The 26,985-nt window shown below is 34.4% G+C and overlaps 1 protein-coding gene across 1 annotated transcript; it reads right to left on the bottom strand.

Annotated features, from left to right (window-relative positions):
• Positions 1 to 1,470: 1,470 nt before the first annotated feature.
• Positions 1,471 to 26,985, bottom strand: LOC144973182 (protein lin-54 homolog). Its single transcript, XM_078915315.1, has 12 exons — positions 26,822 to 26,985; positions 22,315 to 23,290; positions 20,196 to 20,436; positions 19,614 to 19,765; positions 17,669 to 17,956; positions 17,153 to 17,301; positions 14,756 to 14,827; positions 14,001 to 14,146; positions 11,893 to 11,987; positions 7,395 to 7,594; positions 5,439 to 5,614; positions 1,471 to 3,863 (listed from the first exon to the last, which is right to left on the bottom strand). Exons 2-12 carry the CDS (start codon positions 23,254 to 23,256, stop codon positions 3,844 to 3,846), a joined length of 2,481 nt encoding a protein of 826 aa, XP_078771441.1. The 5' UTR covers positions 23,257 to 23,290; positions 26,822 to 26,985; the 3' UTR covers positions 1,471 to 3,843.

Below are 26,985 nucleotides of genomic sequence, written 5' to 3'. Positions count from 1 at the left end.
TAAAAACGTGACGGGCAAATCATCAAATTTGTCCACATTATTCTTTTTGATCACTTTGCGAAGCTATTCTCACTATTCTTCTCATCCTAGCCACTTTCAGTTTTGTAATTGTTATATCAAACACTTAGAAACTGATGAAAGCTAGATAATTTATTTGAATGTCTTAATAATGATTGAAGTCTCATGAAAACCTGCAAGAAATTTGACCAGCACAATGTCTGAAACTACCAATAAGTCTGATACAGCATTGCAGCATTTTAAAATGCCATTGAAACCCGTAACAAGTACTTTCTGACAAAATAAAATCCTATTTGCCAGAGAGGCACAATTTCTAAATCTCAAAATGCCAGAATTCAGACATAAGCCAGAAAACATTCATGCATGCATGAAAACGACCTTTTGGCATCCCCCCATGAGCTGACACTTGTTTCACAAAAATTGGCCCAGCTAAACACTAGTTCTAATCTGAAACTTGTGCCATCAGACACAAGCATCAGATCTCAAAATAAAAGGACATGTTAGAAAGGCTAAGATACACACATTGGCAATTAATTAACACACAAAGGGGAGAATACCCCCCCCCCCCCCCAAAAAAGTGCATCCTACAAACAAAAAATCCATTTGATTGTATCCATGTTAGTAAAAGACATGGGTGGCAGTGCCCCAGGTGAAAAGTGCATAAGGACAGCGAGCTTCGTGAAAAGACAAAAGACATTATATATTATATGTGATCCACTTCCTCAACTTGGTATTAAGTCAGGGGCAAAAATCAATTTTATAGTTATAGCGGTTCATCTTAGTTTCAGTTAAATCTTATTCATTTTCTTTTTTTTTTAAATACATTAAAAGTAGTAATAATAATAATAATATTAATAATAATAAAAATATTAATAATAATAAAAATAATATTAATAATAATATTTTTTGTTTGTTGCTTTAGGTCTCTTCCAACACAATTGAGGTTATATGAGAGACCGCTGAAACAAAAAAACAAGCAATCTAACAAAAATAGTACAAATGTCAATCAAAAGCATAACCTAAAGATATCATAAGCTAAATTATAAATAACCAAGAACAAACAGGCAGAGGATTTACAGGAAAAAAAATATCCCCTGTCAAAAATACAATCACAAACCAAAGAAGCAGGATAGGCTAGTAAAGAGAAGAAGAAACGACATCACTATCGGATCGTACACCCATGCGAACATCATAGGTATATGATTCAAGGGTGATGCTCCCATCCAACCAATAATAAAAATAATAATTTAGCAAAGATGTCATAATTTTCCCCTTCCTTTTCATCCCTTCATAATACTAAATAGAGGTGTGGATCGCATAATATGGAAAGAGAAAAGTTTGCAAGAGTTGACATATGCCTTTTCGTAATATCATGGACCCTTTCCTTCTGGATTAATTCCAAAGGGGAAACTAGAGACCAAAAATAGCGTTTAAAAAAGTACCTCGGTTTGCTTTTTAAAAATTTATTAATAAGTAAATACAAATAAATTAATTCATTTTTCTGTATATTATTTACAATAATGCAATTGGTTTATTTTCTTTCTTCCTTTTCTTGTTGGATTTTCAATTTTCTCATTAAGGAAAAAAAGTAATAATCCATAATAAATAAAATTAAAAATTAAAACAAAACATAAAAAATACAAATCGGAATCGGGTAAACAAAAAAAATTTCAATAACAATGGACCAAAAAATGGGGCTAGTCATTAAGGTTGAAGTCTATAAATGAAGATTTCATTCAAACTTCCTCTTTAATTCAAAATGTTATGGTGCTACAGAACAGATCATCACTTGGTGTGATTATTCATCAATAATTTATAGCATCCATCACTTAATTTGTCTCAAAATTTGTAAAACGATTTCAAGTGGGAAGAATTTATAGTTCAAAAGAGTTTTGATCATTTGGCACTGACACTAATTTTCATTGAAATCTTAAGGAAATATATGTCCTTAAGCAGCGTGGCACAACAACAAAAAAGTTGCATTGAAAAAAATAAATATAAATATAAATCAGGATTAACTTGCAAAACCAAATATGCATCCATTCAATCATTCAAAGATGTGAGATTTAACAGTCTCTTTAGAGCAGATTGATCTTTAACACTAACAGAACGCGTTCTTTCCAAGTTGATTTTGATATAACCGTAAAAGATAATTGTTAGTTATTTATGCCATGACATATGACACTTGCATAATTGTAAATAAATATCCAACAACATATATAGAAGTGTCATAGGCCTCGTCATATTTTGTATGGATGAAAAGAAAAAAGGATTGTATCCGAGACATGCGCATTAAGAGTCATGACACCAATATCTACTTCAAACTCAACACAATAGGGAGTGAAATTTTAAGACCATTTCAGTTCATATAGGATATAATTGTACATTCCCTAACCGTTCTTTGAACACATCATTTATCACAAATCAAAGAAACTGTAATGTCCTCTTTAACAGTTATCTACTCGTAATTATAAATCAACACACACAAAAAAGGGCTTAAGAAAACCTAGAAATTCTGCAGCTGTAGTTTCTAATCTCAAGAGATTAAATAATGCTTTACCATCGCATTTCTTAACTTATAGTACATCTCGATTGATGACAGTAAAATATGACTATACCCAAATAATCCATGATTTTTTTTCTCTCCCATTTGATAAAGGAATTATTTTTGTTTTTGTTGTTTGGAATATTTACATAAAGTGCTTGTAACATATGTCACATCAGCAGCACCAGGAAAAGGGAATATAAGATTTATCTTTCACAACTGTATTAAGTGCTAAGCTATACACAATTCATTACTAACAACGGAAAAGGATTGGGTTTCAGTATTTGCATTTTATAATTCAACAGGAACCAATTTTGGATGAAAAATCTTTGATACCTTTTTGAGGGGAATGGCTGCCAATATATTCTATTGGAGAAATTCAATGCGACAAATATGAGAGACTGAATAATCATTGGGAACTTTGCAGTGACTAATGTATGAAACCAGATTTTAATAAAACTTGACTGAATTACAACATTCCCCTATTTCTACACGTCTCACTATCAGCAGATCAGACTTGTTTTTAGAGATTATTGTGGGGTCCCCATTATGGATACAAGTGTATGCCCACCAGAAACACATTATATGCATAACCTATGTGAAATAAATAAGATTTAAATATATCCTGAGCTACTCTTGGCAATAGATAAATTAGTATTTTCTTGGCAGGGGGGGAGGGGGGATTCAATAGAAAAAACCTGTATCAACCCAAGACACATCTTTATCATCCTCCATCATGATTTTAAATACACAGTATATCTATGTATTGTAGATCAATTTGAAAGCAAATCTACTGTTGAGCAGACAAATATAGTTTCATCAATTTACGTCTGAAATTTGAGTAAAAAGCTGGTGAGGCCAGGTCTTTTATATCCTCATGCCCAATAAAAGCAATAAGATTGATAGATCTTCATGTCACCCCCCCCCCCCCCCCCCCCCAATCCGCATAAAAAAAAGGAATGCAATTCAAATCCAGATAATAGCAACTATTTTTTTCTTCATAATTGTTATTCGCATATTACTAAAAAAAGCAAGTCCAATATTAATGGCTTATGTCAGAAATTAAATCGGGGAGAAATAGTGTGGTAGAACTGCATTGGTCTCTGAAATAAAGTCAACTAATTTCTCTTTAATATATTATAAACGGGAAGCACACCAAACACACACCAACAAAGGATCACATTTTCCCATAAGTCAATTAATCTTATACTTATATTTAGTCGGTCATTAACAATTATAAATTAATAAATTAGTCTTGTTTCCTGGTGATGACATTCCTTTTATGCCAGAGAGCTTGCAGCTGAAAGGAAAGAAATGTGTATATTGTAGTGTATATCCTATATGAAATACCGGAGATACAACCCGAGACAAATGGAACTTTATTTCTCAAAATCATAGCTCCAGTTCACTAAGAATGAATTATCAATATGGCAATCTTTAGAATGGTCTTAAACTCAGTTCAGTGCCTTATGTTTTGTGTTGCTTCCAGACAGTCAGGCATTCAATGCTCAATAGGAGGATGTGACCAAAGGATTATTATTATGTGGCATAAGAACAACAAATAATTTTTATTTTTTTTTAAATGATTAAGTCATTGTACTAATAATTTTGAAGAATTAGGAAACTGGCACAATAAGTAAATAATAACTGACACTAAACGCATAGCAGGAATATCTCACAGGTTTTATACTGGACAAATGCAGACATACTTTAGGGTGGACAAGTTGAAAGCAAAATTTTTTTTTAAAAAGGCCATCAACTAACCAGTTCATTTTCAGAGTCCTCCAAACTCATAATGCCAGTAGAATAGGATAGACTAGTAAAAGAATCTGGACTTTAGGTTGAAAAGGTTGATTTAAAAAACAAACTATATTAATATTACTATTTTAACTTCATTTTGCAAATTCCAGAAATAAGATTATTGGCACCATTGTTTTGCTGAAATGCCCTTTTCTTCCCCCATAAACAAGAGATTTTTTTTTACCTAGCCCTTTTATCACTACATGCTCGCTTTTTTTTTCACCAATGAGCGGCATATGGTCAAAACTTATCACCATTTCTAGATCTCATTCTTCCAGCTAGTTAATTAAGCATTCAAGATATTTTAATAGACAAGGTGGTATCAGGTGATTATTTATTTTCTTTAACTAATCTAACTATTTTGGATTATCTTAATGCTTTTTTTTTTTTTAAATTCCAAAAACTGGATGGAGATGTCAAGAAATTCTATGGCTGGGCCCTTAGGCGAATAAATTTTGAAATGCCAATAAATGACAAGGAGACAAGAATTCCATTCATGATAATGTCGGCGACCATTTCCATACAACATAACAAGATCTGCTCATTTCTTATTGGCAATGTTTTACTAAAAAGTAAGCAAAAGAGCATTTTTGTTAAGAATATAGATTACAACTAAAAAGGTTTAAATGAATCAATCTACATGTCAAGTGATTATTTTCATCGAGCAAATAGGAGTGTGAATCAAATGAAAACAAAGGTCAGACCCACTATATAACATGAATTCCATGGCATTTAGAGCACCATGGAGTATTACACCCATTTTTCTTGATTCCCTGACACCGGGAACTTAGGTAGAAACTAATAATAATTGTAAGTCTGAAACTAAATCCAGTAGAAATAAGCCTTAACCATTTTATGACTCCCGAGATTAATCAATCATTAACTGTAAAAAAAAACAATACTAAATTATCTAGGAGAAAAACAACTTAAAACAGGAGAGAAAAAAAAAAAAGAGGAGTTGGCAGGTCTATATGAAAAAGTTCTTTCATTTTTTTTGTGCAGTGTGTGGCACAATGGAATGACTTTTGCTGTAACCCTGGAATGACTCTACTTTATACATAAAGGATGCTCTTACCTCTGGTTCGATTGGCAGATTCAATAATTTGCATAAGACACCTCCCAAACTCTTCAATGATCATTCTTTCTTGAACCACAGGTGGCATTCGCATCCTCTCAGCCTCTTCTGCCTGAGCTAGAAGACATGCAGACGTTGCCTCAGCAACATCAGCAGTGATAAAGGAGAATGGCAACCTGGGAGGGGAAAAGGATGGAGACATTCTATTTAAAAGGGAATATGTCAAATTCTTTATTACTGTAAAATCTCACACAGCAAGACTTATGATAGGTGTAGCCCAAAAAACAAAAAAAACAAAAATGGATTTAAGATGTTAACTTTCATTAGGCTTACTGTATGAAAACATAAGAAAAGTTAAGCTATCATTTTAAAACCTGAGGTCATCGTATTAACCTGACCTCCAAAACACTACGAAAAATGTGTGCAAAAACATACGATTATAAATTATAAGAGACTTTGCAAATGTGTGTTGGTAAAACTGAGAGTGCCGAAACGACCCCCAGAGACAGCCACAAACGATAAAACACAATGTACCAGGGAATCCCCATGACGGCCACGCTCTGTGCACATAGCGAAGTAGAGAGAGAGCATGACCTAACTATAGTTATATAATCCAAGACTGACTATAATATTCTTCGGTATTGTCATCCACTGTTTTTAAGTTTCCATGACTTTTAATTTAGTCTATAATTATTATTTTTTTCCATAGGGGATCAAATTTCTTCTAGGGGCGGTTTGGGTCTAATTATTAGGAAAATCCTTTAAAAAATTGATTTTGAGATTTTGATGAAAAAGGATATTCAATTATCTTAGAAATAATATTATTGAAGTCCAAATTCTTAAAGTAGACTATAAAGGCACGAAAAACACTATCGAAAAGGGTACAGATAGTAAGAAAAGTGTGAAAAACGGAAAGCTATTTTGCCATTTTCTCAGTATGTCATTTTTCTAAGGGTATGGGATACTGTGTCAAAACATTTCTCAGAATCTATTAAATGAAGTTGTCCACAGTTCTCTTTGATATAGTATGTCGCCATAGAGGGTTTTTTTTTTTTGATAAGGTATATGTATTTTGAATTATAATCCAAATTATGAATTTTTAACACCAATTTTGTAATAAAATTTTCATTCTCAACTTTGTAATGTTCTGATTAAAATTCCATAAGCTAAAGCTGTTAAATCTATGGCGAAACACTATGGTACAATGTTGATAAGAGGGAAGAATACGGAGGTCATTCCTTCATTAGTTTTTGTGAAACGTTTGCCACAAGATTATATTTTTTGATGATAGACCCCAAATTTAGGTCACAAAACGGATATTAACACAGATAATGTATATTTTTCACCAAAAATGTTGCTTTTTAACCTATAATAACGATACAGAATGATTATCCCCCCCCCCCCATACAGGTAATTTAATTTTTTTCAGAAAAGACCCAAACCGCCCCTTAAATTTATTATTGTCTAATGGTATGTCCCTGAGGTAGAGAATAATGGACTGTCTGATTTCAGGCAATTGCCTGAGAATTTACAGCCCTGCTTTACGAAAGCAACTGCTCAACCAAGTGAGCTATGAAAATAGGAAGTTATCAGTCACAACATCGGGGATGCCATACAGAAAAATATTCTTTTAAATTCACCAACAGCATTTTTTTAAAAGCATTCTCTCTCTCTTTTTTTAAATAGAGCCAAATTGATATTTGAGCAAATGTAGTTTTGCCAACCAGCTCTATGAACATTAGTTGAGAGCAGTCCATGCACAGTGAAATTTACAGCATATGCTTCGAGCAATGTGGTGACCCTTAAATGAGGAGACTGTACCGCTGTTGAATTGTAATAGGAAAATATAGATATGATGTCATCTCTGTAAAAGATCAAGTTAACTTATTGAATAACTTCAACAACCATCCAGAAAAAATTCATATATTTCTTTAAAATGTTTAGTTTGTGAAATACCTTTCTCCACTAGCAGAACTATTGGGAGGTCTGGTTGGAACTGAGGATATTTGTGATGATAATTTTGTCTTAGCTGCTGTCTGCTGTTGAACTCTAACCTCTGCTGCGTCTGCAAGGTGCATGAGGGTTTTCCTTTCCGGGCTTTCCTCAAAGTTTTTACAACCAATGCATTTACAAAAGTTTGAGCACATAATCTTTGCCTGAAATGATACAAATACCGTTTGCTCAATTGAAAGCTTAAAAAAAATAATTAATGCTAATATATAATATCACAGTCACAAAGAAAATAAAAAATACTAATGCGACAAAGGCGTCAATGAAAACTTGACAAAAAAACAGTGATAGAAATGTAAGAGCAAAACAGTGAATTGTACTGTAATGTGAAAATTTGTCTCATATAGCAACTGAGGGAATAAATGAATCATTTTAATTGAAATGAGCCTGTAGAATCTTTGGAAATGTGTTATATTTATATTAATATTCAAATCTGTTTTTCTATTTAATCAACACCCAATCTAGTGGTATACATACAAGAATCAAACATTTCCCTGCACCCAAGTTGCAAAGTAAGGAAATGTTTTCAAAGTTGGTGGAAAAAAGGTAGTGTACATTCAAAAATTTACTTTGGGTTTGCTTTTTAAAGAAAATTTTGAAAATTTGATGCAAATAACGCACACTGGGGTCATTTAATTTTGTTGTGGGAATATATACTATTTCACTATTTCCTTACTATTTCCTTATAAAGTCATGTGCAAAAGTAAATTCACACTCGTCAGAACTCATAATTTTGAGTACAATACAGCTATGATTATACATCAATGGAAAGCTCATTAATATCTCTATCCAATGCATATTAAATATGTTAATGCCTTGTACAAAAGGATATCAAAAGTTAAAGAAGTGACACCCAAAAATGGAGTTCGCAAATTTACAAAACTTTATTAATATATTTGTGTGCCTTCCTTTAATTTGATGCAGATTACTCACCCTGGTGTGGACAAAGTGAATTGTCCAATAAACTGCAGTAAGATTATCCCAGGCATCTTGTAGATGCTGGTTTAAATCATCCCCGTTTTATGAAGACCTAGACGATGTACTTCTTTCTTTATAGTATCTCACATATTCTGGATTGGATTCATGTCAGGACTGACTGATGACCAAACCGTTGCCTAAAATGATTGTTCTCTTTAAAAGCTCTGTGTAATTCGAACTGTGTGCGATAGTGCATTGTCATGCATAAAAATTGTTACGATTTAATTGTCTCGAATGTAACTGTCTGATGACAACCAGTCATAATTTACTCTCAAAAAGATCTTTTGGCCTCCCATGATCCAGCCCCAAATCCCCTGCTTCTGATTTGAATATCTACTTTGCTGAAAAGTCCACCGTGTTTCCTGCACCTCTATATTGATTTGTAAATCGCCTTTTGTGATATACCAAAACTGTGCGAATATTCTGCAATAGACAGCTCCCCCTGAACATGCCCAATTAAACGGGCAGGGTTCTCAACACAGTGTAGGTATGATTTTTGTAACCAGTTTACCTACAGTTGAAGAAAAATAAAGACTAACATTGTTGAGATTTTGTTTATCAAATCACGTAAAGTTTCTCTGATTTCAGTAGTTTTTGAATTTCAAAATTGTTGTAAAAATTATATAATTTCAGTCCTCCAGTTGCCCACGGCATTGCTTTCCCTAAAATTCTTAGCTGGTCACATTTTTGAAAAGTCGAAATTTTGGTGATTCAAATTCTAAACTTATCTTTTTATTTAATGTAAAGATAGGAAAATGACTAGATTCATTGAATAGGTAATCAATTAACCTTTAAAATGATACATAACACAACATAGTGCTTGGTTTGAGTCAAATAATATAAAGGAAGAAATGTGGGAAATTACTTTTGCACATGACTATATGAAGGGTTCCATCGCAAAACGCGTTATGCGCCAAAATCCTCAAAAAATGTTTTATTGTTTATATTGCCAATATGAGGATCACTTTATACTATAGGAAAATGTTTTTTAGCTTAAAATAAGTTTTAACCGTATTTATTTCTGTGCGAAGTTGACATTTTTTCGCAAACCGCGTTATGCGCCAGGTGAGTTTTTTTTACAGAGTGCATTATAACCATTCAGCCAATCAGAAACGCCAAAACTCGAAACTTCCGGCCACACCTTCAATATTGTTTACATCCTAAATCTACCCTAGTTTCCGTTTCTCTTCACCGTGAAAAACCTAACCACATAACTGATAGTGATGGCTATGACAGTGATTGTTATTAGTTGTTAGATATGTGTAATCTTTATTCTCCTCTTTTTGATATTTTCATTTCACCATGATTTTCAAGGTAGTGCTGCTGTTTAATACTACCAAATTCTCAAACTTTTCTCTTGTTTTGCAAAAAACCAGTCGAGAATCTAAGGAAAAGGCACCGGTGTAAGATAGATATCTGAACAAGTGTGTATGAAAGGTGTCAGACGAATCAAGAAAGAAAAATGCAAGAAGACAAACCATCCCAAAAATTCAGTCCTTCTCGACTGTCTATTAAGACTGATTTTTTGGGATGCTTTTTTCTTGCTTTTTTCTGGCACCTTTCATACTTTCATACACACTTGTTCAGATCTTCAAAAATCAGTTGCAATTAAAAATATGTCAATGGTTGTCTTACAGTAGGATTTCGACAATTTGGTTGAAGCTGAAGTGAACTGTGACCCTTCCTTGAAATGGTTACGACAAATTTGAAGTTCTTTTTTATTATTTTTTTAATAAAGGTTCTCTGAGAATATTACTATTTTTCTAGTACCGGTGCGATCTCTTTCTTTCTTTTTTCCCATACTTTTGATAAATTAATTTTGTTCTGTCAGTCATATCTTATGATATGTATCATTTAAGTTGACCTTAAACCTTATTTTATAGGCTCTAGTATGAGGTCTGCATTAATTAATCATTCCATGTCTTAACATGACATCAATTCGCTTGTTGCTTATTTCTAGAACTCTAGTTTAAACGGTGAAGGTTTATTGGTTAGTTGTATTTTTTTTTAATGTATGTGCGTTTGTGAATACTATCCGAGGTCAGATATTATATTCAAGGCTGTTGAGTCATTACTTTTTTCTTTATCTACCGTCAAATTTGAATTACATTTTGCTTTTTATTTCCTAAAATTAAATAATTACCTTATGAGCTTCTTCACTCAACTGAGACCCTATCCTTTTTATACTCTTTCATTTTTTATGTTAGTGAATATAAAATGTTCAATATTTCTTTCTTCAACATTAAAATCATATTTAATTTTCATTAATTTTGTTTTAAGAATATAAAAGTTTTAGTTTTTAAATTTATTTTGACTTTTCAAAGAATAAATGTATTTTTAAAATCTCACTGCCTGTGGTATTTTTCGTCATTGTCATTCATGTGACACGAAACTTTGCTTTGGGAGGGGGTCTTTGCTGTCTCTTCTTTCCCTTGACTTGACTCGAATCAATTCATTTATTTCTCTTTGTTGTGGCTTTGTTCTGATGAGAACGAAATGAGCACTTGCCACGGCCATGTCTGGGAATTTTTGATTGAGGGAAACAGTCAGATCTAAACATCTTTGATATTGTCCTTTAACTTCATAAAGTTTAAGGGGTTATTCTCTGCATGATGTATGCATGGCACATTGAAGGTATACTGTCCTCAGACACATTGATATATCACTATTGGGATAATTTTTATTCGAACAAGTTTCTTTGTCTCACTTTTTCTTGTTATACATCAAAAATGGATCTGAAGTCTTTTGACTATTCTATTATATTCCTTTTTCTGATTTTGAATTTGGTATTGAGATGGCACAAGCGCTGCAAAACATCCGATAAGTAGTGACCTGATGTTTTTCGTACAGTACTGTAGTTTACGGCAAAATCACGGCTATGCTTTGCACCTTATGTGATTGAGTTTTAAAATTTACCACATCATGAATACATGCTATGGACTTAAGACAATTTCTTTGATTTTCTAAAACCTCTTACAGCTTTCTTATACACTAATATGTCAAAATTATTGCTCAGCAGCCGTTAAATTCAAAGTGATGGATATAACGCATTTTCTGAAAAATGAATTTGGTGGATATAAAGCATTTTGCCGAAAAACACAAAACATATTGCCTGTTTGTCTCCTTCATGGATGCAATAGGTTTATGTCATATGGTTTATTCAATGTCCTAAGTGTGATGTTTCAAAAGGATATATAATGCACAGATTAAATTCAGTCCTTGCTAGTGGGATAAAAACATGCATTTTCTCAACTTGCCTCATTTTGGATATAAAGCGTTTTGCGATGGAACTCTTCATATGAGCAATATTGTTTTCCTCACAATTACCTTTTAAGTTGTAGGAAATTATTATTCTTTAAGTTTTTAAAAGCAAAAACATTTTTCTCAGCACCATTAAGAGATCAAATCTCAAAACTGGGCAATTTCATATTCTTGTATTTGAAATCAACAAATAATTCAACCATACCTCATAACATTCACAATAATTCTTGAGACACCCAGACCTTTTACAGTTACAGCCTTTGTTATGACGCCTGTTGCCTTCTACATCTTTGCCTTTACCTAATGCAAGTATAGGAATTTAATAAACCATTATCATATTCAAAATAAAAATCCACCATGACTTAAAAAACAAATTTCTACAAGAAAATATAACGATTTTAGCTACACTCTTGATAAATCATTAAATGTAAGCAATAAATATAAAATAATTATGACAATCGCCTTCTCTAAACATAAAAAGGCAAAAGTAAATTAGACTTGAAAAATGCATAAAAAGTAGAAGTTTGATTATTTCTAAAATCCTTTTTTAAAAATTGAATATCAAATGATTAATGTCTGTTACATCCAAGTGTTGATTTGGTTGTAGTAGTAGCGTATGGCTACATCTCCATACACAGGAAGTCTCCATTTATCATTGCAGTAGAGCACAGCCTTGAAACCTCATGCCAATCTTGTCACAGGACAGTGCATGATTATGTGGTCTGCTGTCTCTTGTATTCCCCGACAGTGGAGATAGTCGACTGACTCCCTCAGACCCGATGCGTGTTTACAGCAGTCCTGCCATGGCCTGACAGTAGTCGGTTTGATGTGTCCCACTGTTTTCAATTGCCATTCCTGAAGCCTGGCATCAGTTCTGTTAGGTTTTGATTACCCCACCTCTCTGGACATGATATTAGTCCAATATTCCCTCCAAGCTTCCCTAATATCGATTGTTTTAAAGTTTTGAATGGTAAAAGGGCTTTATGGATTTGGTTGTCATTTGTCTAGATAGTCCATCAGACTGCCAATTTGAAGTCTGGCATTTCAAAGTCCACCTCAATTCAAAACAATGATTTGTATACTTTAGACCTGTAAATGAGCTCTATAAAAATTGACTGAGACAAACTGAACCTCACTGAAACTCTCTGTATCATATCAGAAAAATCCAAAGAATCGAGATGAATAGGAAACAGCAAGCTCACTTAAGCAAAACAATGGCAGAAAACTAATTTACGTGGGAATTAATTAGGCTACTTACAATTGTTTCTTATAATTAGGTACCCACATCAGTGAAGAAACGGTCAACCAGTTTGTTACAACATGAGGCAATGGAGATGTGCTTGTAGCAATCATATAACTTTCGATTTGAAGGTGTCTTCATAACGCACTTCCAGCTTTCGCAATTAACTTTTTCATACTTTTAGGTTCTACCAAGTAAATGTGGTCAATTTTGGCTTAGACGAAACAGTGAAATTTATCGCTAGGCGGTTCAGTTAAAATTGGCTACCATTGGGATCACGACAGGTTTGGAAAGTGAAAAGATAATTTCATGAAATTGTGTGAAAATACACTGTGTGTGTTCAGACACGGCAATTCTAAGAAGCGTCGCTTAGCCATCGTGAATATAAACGGCCCTTGAGCTATACGTAACGCTGAGGAACATTCCTAATTACTTCACAGTCATTCGACTACGATTCACAAATTCTTTCTTTCTTCTTCATTTCTTTCTTTCCTTTTAAAAAATATTTGAATTTGACGAATTGACTGATTTCAGTTAATTGACTGAGAATTTACAGGTCTAAATACTTGAAGAACTCTATATTTGTTCCACTCAGCCCTGTAATATTTTAAAATCCTATGTCCCATCAAAGAAAGGAATCTTTCAATTTTCATAAACCTATTCAACAAGGATTTTCCTAAACAATAATGCCTTGATAACGTCTTTAGAATTGATATATAGTTTTATAACATTTCATCAGTGTGGAATGCCATTTGCATATGTTCTGTTAAATAAATCTGATCCAACAACTAAACAAGATTCTCAGAGTTCACATTGTATAGAGAAAATGTATTCTTGATTCACTGTTCTCAAGAAACATAAACAGAAAGCGTTTTAGCACTATTGAAAACCTTTATGCTCATGATAAAAAGATTTTTGAAATAATATCAACATGGTAGAGACTGGTCATGTTACTCTCTTGAGCACATTAAGATATGGATGGGGGAAGGACATATTCAAACACTATTTTTTAAATCTAAACACTTAAACCATGATGTAATAGTTAATAACAATAAAACGAATTCATATTTTACCAATTTTCGGATGGAAGGCCTGAGGGTTCCTGTCCAAACATGATTTGATAGCTTTGGACCTTTCTTCTTCATGCTCTAGATTATTTGCGCAATTCGTACAATTACAGTTCTGACAAAATTCACCATTTGCAAAACAGTCACAGTATCTGTGTATAATAGAAAAAGTTTTTTAAAAACATTTGTTAATCTCAAAATCAAACATTTCAAATATAGCCACTGGCAAAAATCAAACTTGCTTACCTGAATCAATTGGACGATTATCTATTCTCATCTAAATTAAAATATAGAGGGGTAAAACGTTTCATTTGAGGAGCCCCATTGTATCATAAATGCCAATCTGCCACTGATACTAAAAGACTGAGTGTCATTTTTTTAAAAATTGGAATTTCAGGATAAAAATCTGTTTCAAACCAAAAGGATTGATTCATACCTCTTTGTACAACTGATCACTTTGTTTAAGAATTGATGTCATGTATGATGTCACACATAATATCTGAATAAAATAATATTTTCACAAATTTTCCTCTAAAATGAGCAGGGGTAACCAATTTTATAAGCTTAAAATTAGAAATGGTACTTACATCCCTGGTCTGCTGTTGATTGAAAACATTATACCACAATAAATAACAGAGACATTAGATTTATAAGAAGAAAGGTATCTTTCACAAGAAGAGAAATGCCCTCATGTAGAAAACAGTTCTTGACAGAACCAAATTCTTCATTCATATAAAAATAAAAGTTAAAAATAAACTTACAATTTCAAACATTGTGACTTGGTACAGTTGCAAGGTTTTCTCGGCCTGGCTCCCGTTGCTTCTAATGTAGGCCTACAAATGAAAAAAACAAACAAACACAAACATTTAAAAATCGATTCTGAGTGAAAAAATTAACACTACACACTACAATTCATCCTGTTACCACGCTATGGAATTCCTTGACTGTATACTGTTAAATATTATATGATCAATATTTTCTAAATTGATAATTTTATTATGAAATAAAAGTTTTAAGAAAGAAAAACCTTATTTAACCGATAGACGCCCTATCGTTTGGCAAAATGGCCTTCAATTTTTTGTCACATCTGATCACAAATCGAGGTGATAATAATGAATTTGAAAGCGATGTTGATGGAGAAAACGGGCCTCTCGATGAGAGTGATATTGAATATGATGTCGACAATCAAGATCCACCACAACGAAGTAATAGTAGTGGGGAAAGTGAAAGTGAAGGTGAGGTCGAACCAGTTCGTGTGGCTGAATTTCAATGGTCAAGTCAGTTTTCTGACATGGAAATGGACTTATTCACAAAACGACCAGGTTCAATTTTAGTAGATACTACTGTAGATTACAATAGTGAGCCTATTGACTTTGTAGAATTGTTTCTGCCACCAAGTTTGGTGGAACTGATTGCAAATGAGAGCAACTTATATGCGGAGCAGAAAGGAGCACCAAGATCGTTTCACAAGATAACAGTGCAAGACGTCCGATCTATTTTCTATGTAAACATGATGTTTGGTGTCCATAAAATGCCTTACTACAGACAATACTGGTCCATAGACCCTCTATTACATGTCTCTTGCATTGCTGACGTAATGTCGAGAACTCACTATGAAGAAATTTGTCGCTATCTCCACCTCACCGACAGCACGAAAACCATTCCGCGAGGACAACCGGGATACGACGTGCTTTACAAGATACGTCCTCTTATCGACTGTGTACTGGCTGCATCTCAGCAGTATTATTATCCTGGTGCTGCTCTCAGTTTTGATGAGGCCATGATCCCTTTCACTGGCAGACTCTTTTTTAAACAATACATTAAAGGCAAGCCGAATCCGTGGGGTGTAAAGGTCTGGTGCTGTTGTGACCCATCCAACGGCTATCTGTGTAACTTCAGCTTTTATACCGGAAAGGAAAATTATCCACAAGAAAAGGGCCTGGGACATCATGTTGTTTGGAGCCTTGACCAACGATTCCTGGATAATAACCATCATTTCTACTTTGATAATTTCTTTTCGTCTGTTCAATTAGCGTACGATCTTCTACAGCGCTCAACGTACTCCTGCGGGACCATTCGTAGCAACCGTAAACACTGGCCCGCAGATTTAAAAAAAATTTCGCTGGATACTGGAGAAGTTAAATTTAGACAAAGTGGCCACCTTGTGGCAACAGTGTGGAAGGATAAACGGCAAATTGCTCTAATATCCACAAATTCTTCCACAACTGTGGATTCCGTTCAACGCAGAGCAAAGGGAGGGCCCATTGAGAAAAATATTCCTAATTCGGTTTCAAACTATAATGCCAACATGGGAGGGGTTGATCTCAATGATCAACTCAGATCGTACTACTCAATTGGTAGGAAGAGCGTGAAATGGTGGCGATGTTGTTTCTTTTATCTACTCGAAGTCGCTATTCTGAATGCTTTCATCATATATAAAAACGCACCACGCCCTGCTGGTGAAAAAGTTTTAGACCACTTCCAATTCCATCTGGAAGTGGCAAGGTCATTCATGACAGTGTCTACAAGAAAACGACAAGTTCCAAGCATGCCATCTGTTCGGGGAATGGCTTCACACAACTTTGAGCAGCATAAACGTGTTCGTCTACCGGGCCGAAGAAAGCAATGTTTTAATTGTCGCTCTGAGAATCGACGTACAGAGTCTGGGAAACGACCTGAAACTGTTTATGGTTGTTCATTATGCACCACACATCTATGTGATGAACTCTGTTTCGCTAAATTCCACCAAAACATCATTAACTAAGACGAAACGAGCAAAAAACAAACAAAAAAGGACGAAATTTTAGGTAAATTCAACTTTTTGATTTTTTTTCACACATGTTTTATTGTTTCATAATCAAATGTAAGGTATCAAATTAAAGTGCATTCATTCCTCTTTACAATGGTTTTTATTTTAGATTGATAGCTTGTCAAATAACTGAGATATGAATTTTTTAATGAAACAAGGTATATTTTCGACGAGAGTTATCTCCCTGCTACCGGGCATAGATATAAGTAAATGCCTGGGAGAGGCTGGCTTCTAAGGGTTAACAAGTTCTAATTTAATCAAATGATACATGTGATGATAATAAATGCATTGAATGCTTTAAAATATCAATCAACAAAGAGAGTTGATGACATGAGAAATATCTCCTTACCCATTTTGACTAGGTATATTCCTGTTAACTGTATATTGTGTGATAGCTGGGTCAATGCTTGCAATTGGGATATAGTCCCTCGTCTGTTTCGGAACTGGCTGTGGTGTTGGCACTTGTGTCTGAACCGGTTTTGTGAACTGTTGCTGAAGCTAATATTGATAACAAAAAAAATAAAAATATTCAAGAACAGTCCGAAAGTTTATTTTTTATCATTCTAATAATATGCAATCATAGACAAAAAGAAAATGTTAATGAAAAAAGTAAAAAAATAAATCAATGAACTTTTTTTATCCTCAACTAATAACAGAGGTAGTAAACCAACTGCCATGCCATAAGCCCCATCTATAGGGGTATTATGTTTGACACCATTTTTTTCTTAAACAGTTTTCAAAGATTATAGACAGCTATCGTTACATATATTTAACAACTATTTGATATTGTTTACTCAACCAGAACTGATCAGCACTTAACTGATTCCAATAATGTAATAGGAAATAATTGATTAGGTGCACTCACCTGCGTGACATAAGATGCAGGCACCAAAGCAAAACCCTGTAGGTTCTGTAAATTCTGATTATTACCAGCTGTCAGGATAGTGGTGCCAAGAGGTAACTGTCGCAAAGGGTTGGGGGCAGGAGCGGGCTGAATGGGAGCTAAGGTGGTCACCACAGTGTTTGACTGGCTGCTACTGCTGTTCTGTGAGGAGGCTGCTGTGGTAGTGGTACTAGTAGTGGCACCAGCTGGGAGGATCAGGCTTAGGGGTACACTTGCATTGGCAGAGGAAATTGATATGGGCTTGGGAGCCTGAAATCAATTCATAAAAAATATTGATATTTACACATGTTTTATAAAGCAAGGAAGTGATTTAAAGGGCTGCCACTTACTCAGTGCTCGTAACAGGCGACAGTCAAAAAGTCTGAAATCTTTTTAACAACAACAAAGAAAATTTATCAGTCAGTCCATCAAACTCATTATGCTACATATTAATACTATCAAAAACATAGCCATTCCAAGCATAAGATTAAGGTATTTAAACTCTAAGGAATATTTAATAAGTTGCAAATAACCTGTAAATCAAACAATTTATAACACCAACAATGTTACTTAACCACTAAAAAGAAATGATCAAAAACTATTGCCTCAAAGGTTATACCATTCCCATGCCTTATGCCAGAACTTGGAGAAAAAATAATGAGGATAAAGAAAGAGAGACTACACCACCAGAATATATATATGAATTTACATCTCTCATTTAAATGAGGTGTCTTAAGAATTCTATATTTATAAATAAATAAATAAATAAATAAATAAAAGTCGATAAAACATCATCTCTCCCTATCCTTTTCCCATATCATGTCGGCCATCACCTTATCCATGACAACTAGTAGTACTAGTCTTGTGTCATTTTTTACATTTGGCACCAGCTTAAGCTGACGTCATAAATCTGGGAGTGTCTACGTTACAGAATTCATGCAAATAGTACATAGGTGTCAAATTATGACATACAACACGAGCGTAGATTTTTCCATTTGAGGTAGCTACTCTCATTCATGAAATATCATAACCAACTTGGAGATTATGTTGGGGAAAAAAAAATATGATGGCAAAAATGTTCTGGAAAAAACAGAATTCCACCAGATAGCAGAAAATTAATCAAGAGCTCTGTTACCGTGTTTTTTCTATTAACAATACTCTTGAACACTACACGAATAGCTGCCAACCTGGTAAATCAGTTGAGGTGGAAATTTGGCTAAAACGTGGAAGATTATAGTTTTACTGACCCAAAGTTTTAAATAGCAATCACAATCACAGGGTATGTCAAATGAGTGTTATGCGCTGTTGAAAAATGTTCACTGACAATTGTACATAGCATATTCAGCAAGATGTTAGGCCATTGCAATGTACTAACATTGTCTCCTGACCCAGTAATGTAAGCATATACACGCATAGTGCGAATTGATCAAATACGAACACCCTACTGATAGTTGTTTTGTTTTTTTTCAACATCCATTAGATTTAGATTGCATCACATAATATATGATGGCAATGTGGGCATGAAAAAGAAAATTCCATCTCCAATACATATGAAAATGTAGGGGCTATGAAAAAATTTTGACAGAGGAACAAAATTCATGAAAAATGCTTTTGCAAGCAAAATTCATTAAACAATAAAAACAAATTATAAATGTGATCTACGAGAATTAGATAGCACAATGTTGTCATCCATTGCAACCAAATACAACAGCTAATCAAGTAGATAATGTTCTGAAATTAAAAAAAAAAAAGATCAAAATATAAATCCCAGTGCAGCTATATAAACATCATTTACATATTGGAATTTCAGATTACAAAATTAATTACTAAATTGTGCAATGCGTGTTGCATCACTTTGATGGGATTATAACTAACTCATGTGAGATGAATAATTCCTGACAGAATATGAACTAAGACACAACTTTACCAGATTAGTGGTCTGCTGTACTGGAAGAGTCACTTTAACCTGGTTTGTCTGTGAAAGGCTGGATGCATCTGTCACTGCCACTATTGTTACAGGCTTGGATGTGGAGGAGGAAGGTAAAGCCTGGCCAACAACTGGTACTGTTGATTTAGGAACTGAACCAGAATAAAAGGAAAAATCAGAAGAAGAGAAAGATAGAATAATTGGAGAGAAAATATCTCATTATGTGATCAAGCATGAAATACTGAGAATAAATGGTCCTCCAACAGAATCTTGGATATATTATAACCATATCTTAAAGACTTTAATGGACTAGCAATTGCCTGCTATCCTCTGGATAGGGTGGGAGTTCACAATAGAGAAATCAAGCTACCCAATCTCTGCTGGGTGGAAAAAGGAGGTCAGACAAAAATCACAATGTACCTATGGCCAATACCAGTCACTATGTTTGTGATGGGAGTGCTCTACAGCTGAGTTCTTAATATGACCTCCCAAAATTGAGGAAAAGTCCATACATTTTTTTTAAAAATCAGTTTTAAAAATAACTAGAAAAAATATAGGCACACAAAGCGACAATAAGCTTACTTGCAACTGATGTGGCCTGATTCTGGTTGCTGGCTGGAGATACCAGACGTACGTAATGAAATTTATTTCCTGACACAGGAATCGTTTGGATTGAGGTTCCCCCTGTTGCACTGACCGCAATGGGCCTTATATTCTGGGCAATCTGTGGTGTCCTTACACTCTGTACGACTTGCAATGATTTCCCTGCCTGTGGGGCCAGTGTGGGAAGACCTTGGGCTTTGAGTGTTATGGCTGTTGTAGGCTGCAAAATAATATGGGGAAAGATAACTGATTAAGGATTGATATCAACCATTGAGCTCATGAAAAGGAATGATCTTAATCAATGGGTCAATAATAATAATAGGATCACACAGAAAGTAAATAAAAGGACAGAGAATCTTGCATAAACCAGAAAAGGCAAGGTTTAAGTTTAAGAATAAAGAGATATATTACAATTTTGCTTTGCTTGTAAAAATTGGTCCTTTAGTTTAGAGACACCCAATAAAACAATGTAGCCAGATTAGCCATAGCCTAATACTGATAAAGACTAAAAGTTACGAACTACCCTCTATACAGGACAATGGTCTATATGAGATCGAGGCAATTCACTCAAACTTGAATCTTAACTCTAAATCAACAGATTGAACTACAAGAGCCACTACTTTGCTTAAAACTCAACCAATATCTAATCTGTTGATTCTTATGACATAGACAATGAGAAAGCCGAGCCATGGTTAAGACACTGACAATGAAGATGGTTTTTAAGTGGCTAGGCAGATGGCCAAGGGATTTAAATTTATGTAATGGTCCACTTTTGAAAAAAACTTGTAGATTTTCCAGATTAGTAGCAGGCTCAACGTAATGCACAATATGTTACTATATAGCCAGATCGAGATTCATACAAAAGAAATCAGTAGCTCTGTTTTTTTCTGTCCAAAAATATATACTATAATTAACGAATACTTAAAACCTTTTCACTATCCATATACAAAAGCACAGACAAAACAAACAAAAAATTGGATCTTCCATCTTTCAGCAAAACTTCTGAAAGAGACAATATATATGAGGTCTTAAATAGTCTTATGCTAATAAAAGAACTTAAGTCATAATGGAAAGTGACATGTAGTGACATGGAAACACAAAGAGCTTGCATCTGGGGTTTTGGCATCCACAATACTTTTTTGAGGTTAATTTCCAGTCCAGTGAAAATGATGGGATTAATTGTTGAATGACGGTAGTTTTTTTTTTGGTTGTAGTTGTAGATCTGCATTTCCAAGCTACCAAAGAAAAAGTTTGAGGAGAAATATCACATACCAATGAGGTGCTTCTAACCCTAGCCCATGTAAATGTGTACAATGGAGAGCCAAAATGAGTAAGATTTTGAAAAAATGCGTACATCTGCAAAATCGATATTAGCACTAAATCTGATAATGGGCAATTAGACCATGCTAGCAATTGATATAATCAATATTTGAAATAATGAATAAGCTTACACTTTATAGATGGTAAATAGTATCAACTTCAAGATCCATGTATAATTCTGATGGGTCAAGAAACATATAGTGTTTAAGGACACCAAAAAGTGTATGAATGCTAAAAATGCTTAAATTTAAATAATAGAAATTTAATCATGAGTACAATCCTCAGAAAAATATGTACAATGAATGAAAATGTGTACAAATACGCATTTTTTACGTAAGGTTGGCACCATTGCCAATGCTAATAAAGAATGACATTAATCTATGTCACATCCATTTTTAATATGATTTTTTGCTCTGACATTGGTAAAGAAATCATTTTCAAAAAAAATTTTTTAAACCAGCAAAAAAAAAAAAAACACAAACTACACAATATAAGTTTCATCTCTGCGCCCATGAGAAAAATAACTTTTAAAACTATGAATTCATAAAGAAAAACTCTGTCTTTACTGAAAAAATTTAACCTCGATCTTTGAAACCAAAATGGATGACTTACAATTTCACAAGCTGCGGTTGATTATGATGCAACCATAAAGAGAGTTAATATTACATTGATTTTGATTATTTTCCAACATGTCAGTTTACGTTCTATTTCAATGAAAGTGACACCCAACACAAAAATAAGCCACTGAGGATAAGGAACAATACACTAAGTGACTTACTGCTGGTCCTTGTTTGATGATGACCTTGGAAGGAGAGCCACCGGGATTTATTGCAACACTTCCAGTTTGGGACAAAGAGTTCAATGCTCTACTTAATACTGTGATGTTAGGATTAACAGATTGTTTAAGAGGAGATTTTGTAGTGGGAATCATTGTTATTTTGGTTGGTGTTTTTGCAGGGGAGATGGGAATCTTTTGAATGGGCAAACTGACTTTGGTACCAGTACCAGGAACAGTTGCAATCACAGTTTTGACAGGAGATAAAATACCTTGTGACGTTATGGTCACTGTCTTTGTAGGAGAAGTTTGAAAAGCAGCTGAAGTGTTTGCTTGTTTGTTAACAGTTGTCCCAACAGCATTACTGGCAATGATAGTTGCTGTGTTAGCTGTTGCTGATGTTAAATTATTTTGATGATTACTAGATCCTGAAGCAGGGAGTGGCTGTATCTGACCTGATGCTGGATTTTTAGTGATGATAACTTTGGTTATCATATTACCTCCGGGTGTTGTAAGCGGCCGTTTCAATCCAGCCTTTTCCAAAGCAGCCATGTCAAGTGTTGTAGTTGACGACTGCTGTGATGATTGAAGTTGGTTACTATTTGATGGCATGGATTTCTGCCTTACTATGATGTGTCCTTTGGGTATCATAGATCCATTGTTGCTCACCGTCACAAGTGACGGTCCATTAGTATTCATGGTTGGTACTGGTTGCTTAAAAAGCACTTGACCATTCTTATTTTGAACAGTGAAAAGGCCAAGAGAGTTTTGAGTGGGTGGTGTAGCTGATGTCGTGATGGATGTGGATGATGTCTTGAGAATGGTGCCAAGAGTCAGAGATGATGATGATGAAACAGAAGGCTTCGATGATTCAGCAGTTACACCAATTGATGCCAACTGACCAATCTCATGCTTTGGTTCTTCTATCTTCACTTGAGAATTCATGGAGGATATTTTTCATACTAACACAGATGAATGACTGTCAAAGAAAGAATAAAAAGAAAAGATTAAACAAACTTGTAACTTGTAATAATATAACTATCTCCATGGTTTCACGATGTCGAATGTCTTCATTCATTCATCATATAGGCCCTAATAATAATAATCAAATTTTCTTCTCAATGTACAAGATGACAATCACTTATTCATACCCAAGTCATGCAGCGTAATATGTGTAAATTGTCTTATAGAGGACAATATGGTACAGTTATGAGTATAGTATGAGCCTTGGGCCTCGAGCAAATCACCCTGACCCAAGTTAAATTTGCAGCACTACACTACACGCATTGTGGCTGATGCATGGGTTATTCCACTATTCCCTTGAAATAGTTTTTTAAAACTTTTGTGACAAACTGTCATCCATTTTGTAACCTCAGTTAACCTGCCATGGTCAATATCAGTCAACTGTGTCAATCGTCATTATAAGGTACTGTTACAGAAAATGAGACTATTGCCTTTATTAATGTTTCAAGCAATGGCATCATAATTTTAATAAAAAGCCCTTTTTGTTTTTATTTTTTTAATGCATCAAACTGCTGAATCCAGCATATTAAATATGAGCCAATTAATTAATATGTTATTGTTATAAGTATAAGTTAAGTAGTAAGTGTGAGTCTAAGGTCCAGCGACTATGATTGAGGATGATCATTTGAACCACAAAAATGAAATTGGGGAGGAGAGAAACTATTTTTTAAACTTTGAATCTCTAAACAATAGACTGATTGGAAGGGTAAAGAGGACAAAAACACAAGAATCAAGTAGAGAGGTCTTTGACTTCAACTGCATTATTTACCATGGAAACACTGGTACTGGTGGACTGCTGGCTAAGTAACAACGTAGTTCAAAAGTGGAAAAGACACTACAACTACGACTGCCATTCTCACCTTTTGAATTTTGAAATTTAAAGATAGCTCACAAAATAAAATGGGGGAGAAATTCAGCAACATCAGCCCAGACCCATTGTACAGTAAAGTCAAGAAGCTGAACTGTGACTTGTGACTGTGGTGTCAGGTTCGTGCGTTCTTGTTTCGTATTCTTTAGAATCAATAAAATTGGAAAAGGATCTTGGTGTTAATATAGACAAAGACCTCAACTTCAAGCAGCACATCTACATTCAAGTTGAAAAAGCAAATATACTGGCACTCTCAGAAGGGGATTTACCACTTTGGACAGCTCTTCACTCAGCACCTTATACCTTTTATTATGGTGGCGTTTTTATGCACCTCCGTTGGAGGTGTACAAAAACGCACCATTTTTATGCACCTCCATTGGAGGTATACAAAAACACACCGTTTTTATGCACCTCCGTTGGCGGTGATGGTAATTTAATGAAAATTTTGCTGTATATGTCCATATAGGCACTTTGATAACTCCAGTCCAGTGGCCGCCGATAGGCTCACTGTAAGGTGAAACTCGTTTTTTGGAACTTTATTTTTGACCCTTTACTGTTTTGGTCACCATGGCGTTATTTGTGAACCTATGTGACTAACTTTGGTATCATTATAAAAGGCATAAAACAAGCTTTCTAACGGTGTATTTAATTCTTAATTCCTGATTGTATTTCTCAGAAAGCTTATGTAATAAAAATTTATAAATTTTTGAATTATAAGAACTTTTTAAATTATGGATACATTTTAATTATACTTCATACATCGATAAACAATTAATTGAAGAATATCTCTGCCAAATTTCATCAAAATTGATACACTCGCTCATTATTTTATTTTTTCCGCCATCAACCCCACTTTTTAGGACAAAAACCTCATATTTTTCCCCTTTTTCATTTATCCTTAATTTTTTCCATACTTTCCATCCATAAAAATGATTTATATGAAAATAAAGCTTATTTTCTGACCATTAAAATGATACCTAAGACTTGCCAATTATTTTTTAATTGAAACAAAATTACTGAAAACAATAAGTGGGCCATGTTGACTGTAAAACTCAAAATTTCCCGATCCCCGCGAGATGCTGGTTTTGAGGCAGCAGTGAGATCACAGATTCTCTCTGTAAAATTGACAAAAAATTTCAATAGAAAAATATAAATAACTCTGGAACCGTAGGTCGTAGAGAAACAAATAAGATATCAAATTTTATGTTTTTTCAAGTCCCATCCCCCTGACTGAGTCAAATCAAGATATTTTGAGTTTGAAAATTTTATCGAAGTGCCTAGTCCATAGCACGCTGCTTAGTGATTACCGATGTACATGGAAAAAAGTTTTTGAAAAAAAAAAAAGAAAGAAAAAAAACAAACAATAATAAAGTAAATTTTTTTTTTAAATGTCTTCAATGGGAATCGACCCTGTACTTTCAAGGTTAGAGTCTGACAGCTTGTCCACTGCGCTACAGAGCCACCTGACTGTTCATCACATTTAATAAGGTCTTTCTAAAACATTATTTTACCTTCAATGAAACTTCTATTTTCTGGTTTCATATTTCGATTTTTTAAATTATTATTATTTTTTAATGAATTTATTTACCAAAACATCCTACAGCTATCACAATATAATTTTCGCCATGTCCAAATACAGAAACACAATATCGCTGATGAATTTGGGTGGGATGCGCATGCGTGACGGAGGTGTATAAAAACGATCCGTTAAGATACACCGTCAACGGAGGTGCATAAAAACACTACGTTTTATTATACTATACTCAGTCATCCGACCCCAGCTTGAATATGGTAATGTGAGCTGGCACCCTAGACTCAAAGAAACAACTGCTAGAATCAGTACAGCGTAGAATGTCTAGACTCATCCCTGAGCTACAAAATCTGGACATATTGAACGCCTGAAGAAACTCAACCTGCCCTCCCTTTGTTTTTACTATAGGAGAGCAAGAGGGGACATGATTGAGTGCCACAACTACTTGACAGGAATTTATAGTGAGACAATGACAAGAGGACATAGCCTGAAGTTGAAGAAGCCATCTGTAAAGACCTCTGTGAGACAAAACTTCTTCCAGTGTGAGAGTAGTAAATTGGAACTCGCTACCACTACCACCAGTACCAGTAGCAGAAGATGTCTCAGCGCCAACTCCAAGTCCAAGAAGAGGTTAGACGGAGTATTGAGTCAACACAGGTACACCTTGTCATCAGACCTTTTTCAAAACCCCGCCACACACACTGCGCAACAATATAAAACAAAGTGTGAAAACGTTGTAAATGAAGAAAAAAAACACAAACTACGATAGCAACGAAAGGCGTCTAGCCTGACTACAGCTGTACAGTAAAGTTATCAATCAAACGGCATGTCAAAACCTTTTATATCGTGTTCGCTCATCTCTCATCAATTAGCGCTAGAACATGTTTAGTGAATGGATTTATTCATGTATATAAGTTAGTCCTTCCTTACATCCCATCTATCATAGTATCTTATTGATTCCCTTGTTATTTTTTTTTTCAATTATCCGTTGAGAAAGTTGTCAGAGATCGCCAAATCGAGGGAATGGCGCAATGGCCCACTTCGAGGTCAAGGAAGCGAGTCACTTTATTTCATCACTGTAAACAAACCTGTAATTCCTGTAGTCCTGATCTTTATATAATTACCAATTGGCGTAAACAATCATTTCACAAATATCCGCATGTTTGTACTATCCAGACATAAGGTTTCGTTCAACTTTTTGTTCAAAATCACGCGCCCACCATTGCCATCCCATAATAATCGGTGCTGTGGC

The sequence above is a fragment of the Berghia stephanieae genome, chromosome 5, assembly GCF_034508935.2.
Source record: "Berghia stephanieae isolate SIO BIC M18660-M18661 chromosome 5, UCSD_Bste_1.3, whole genome shotgun sequence".
Classification (NCBI taxonomy): Eukaryota; Metazoa; Mollusca; class Gastropoda; order Nudibranchia; family Aeolidiidae; genus Berghia; species Berghia stephanieae.
Note: the sequence above shows the minus strand (reverse complement) of the source record. Positions and strands in the feature narration are given on the sequence as shown.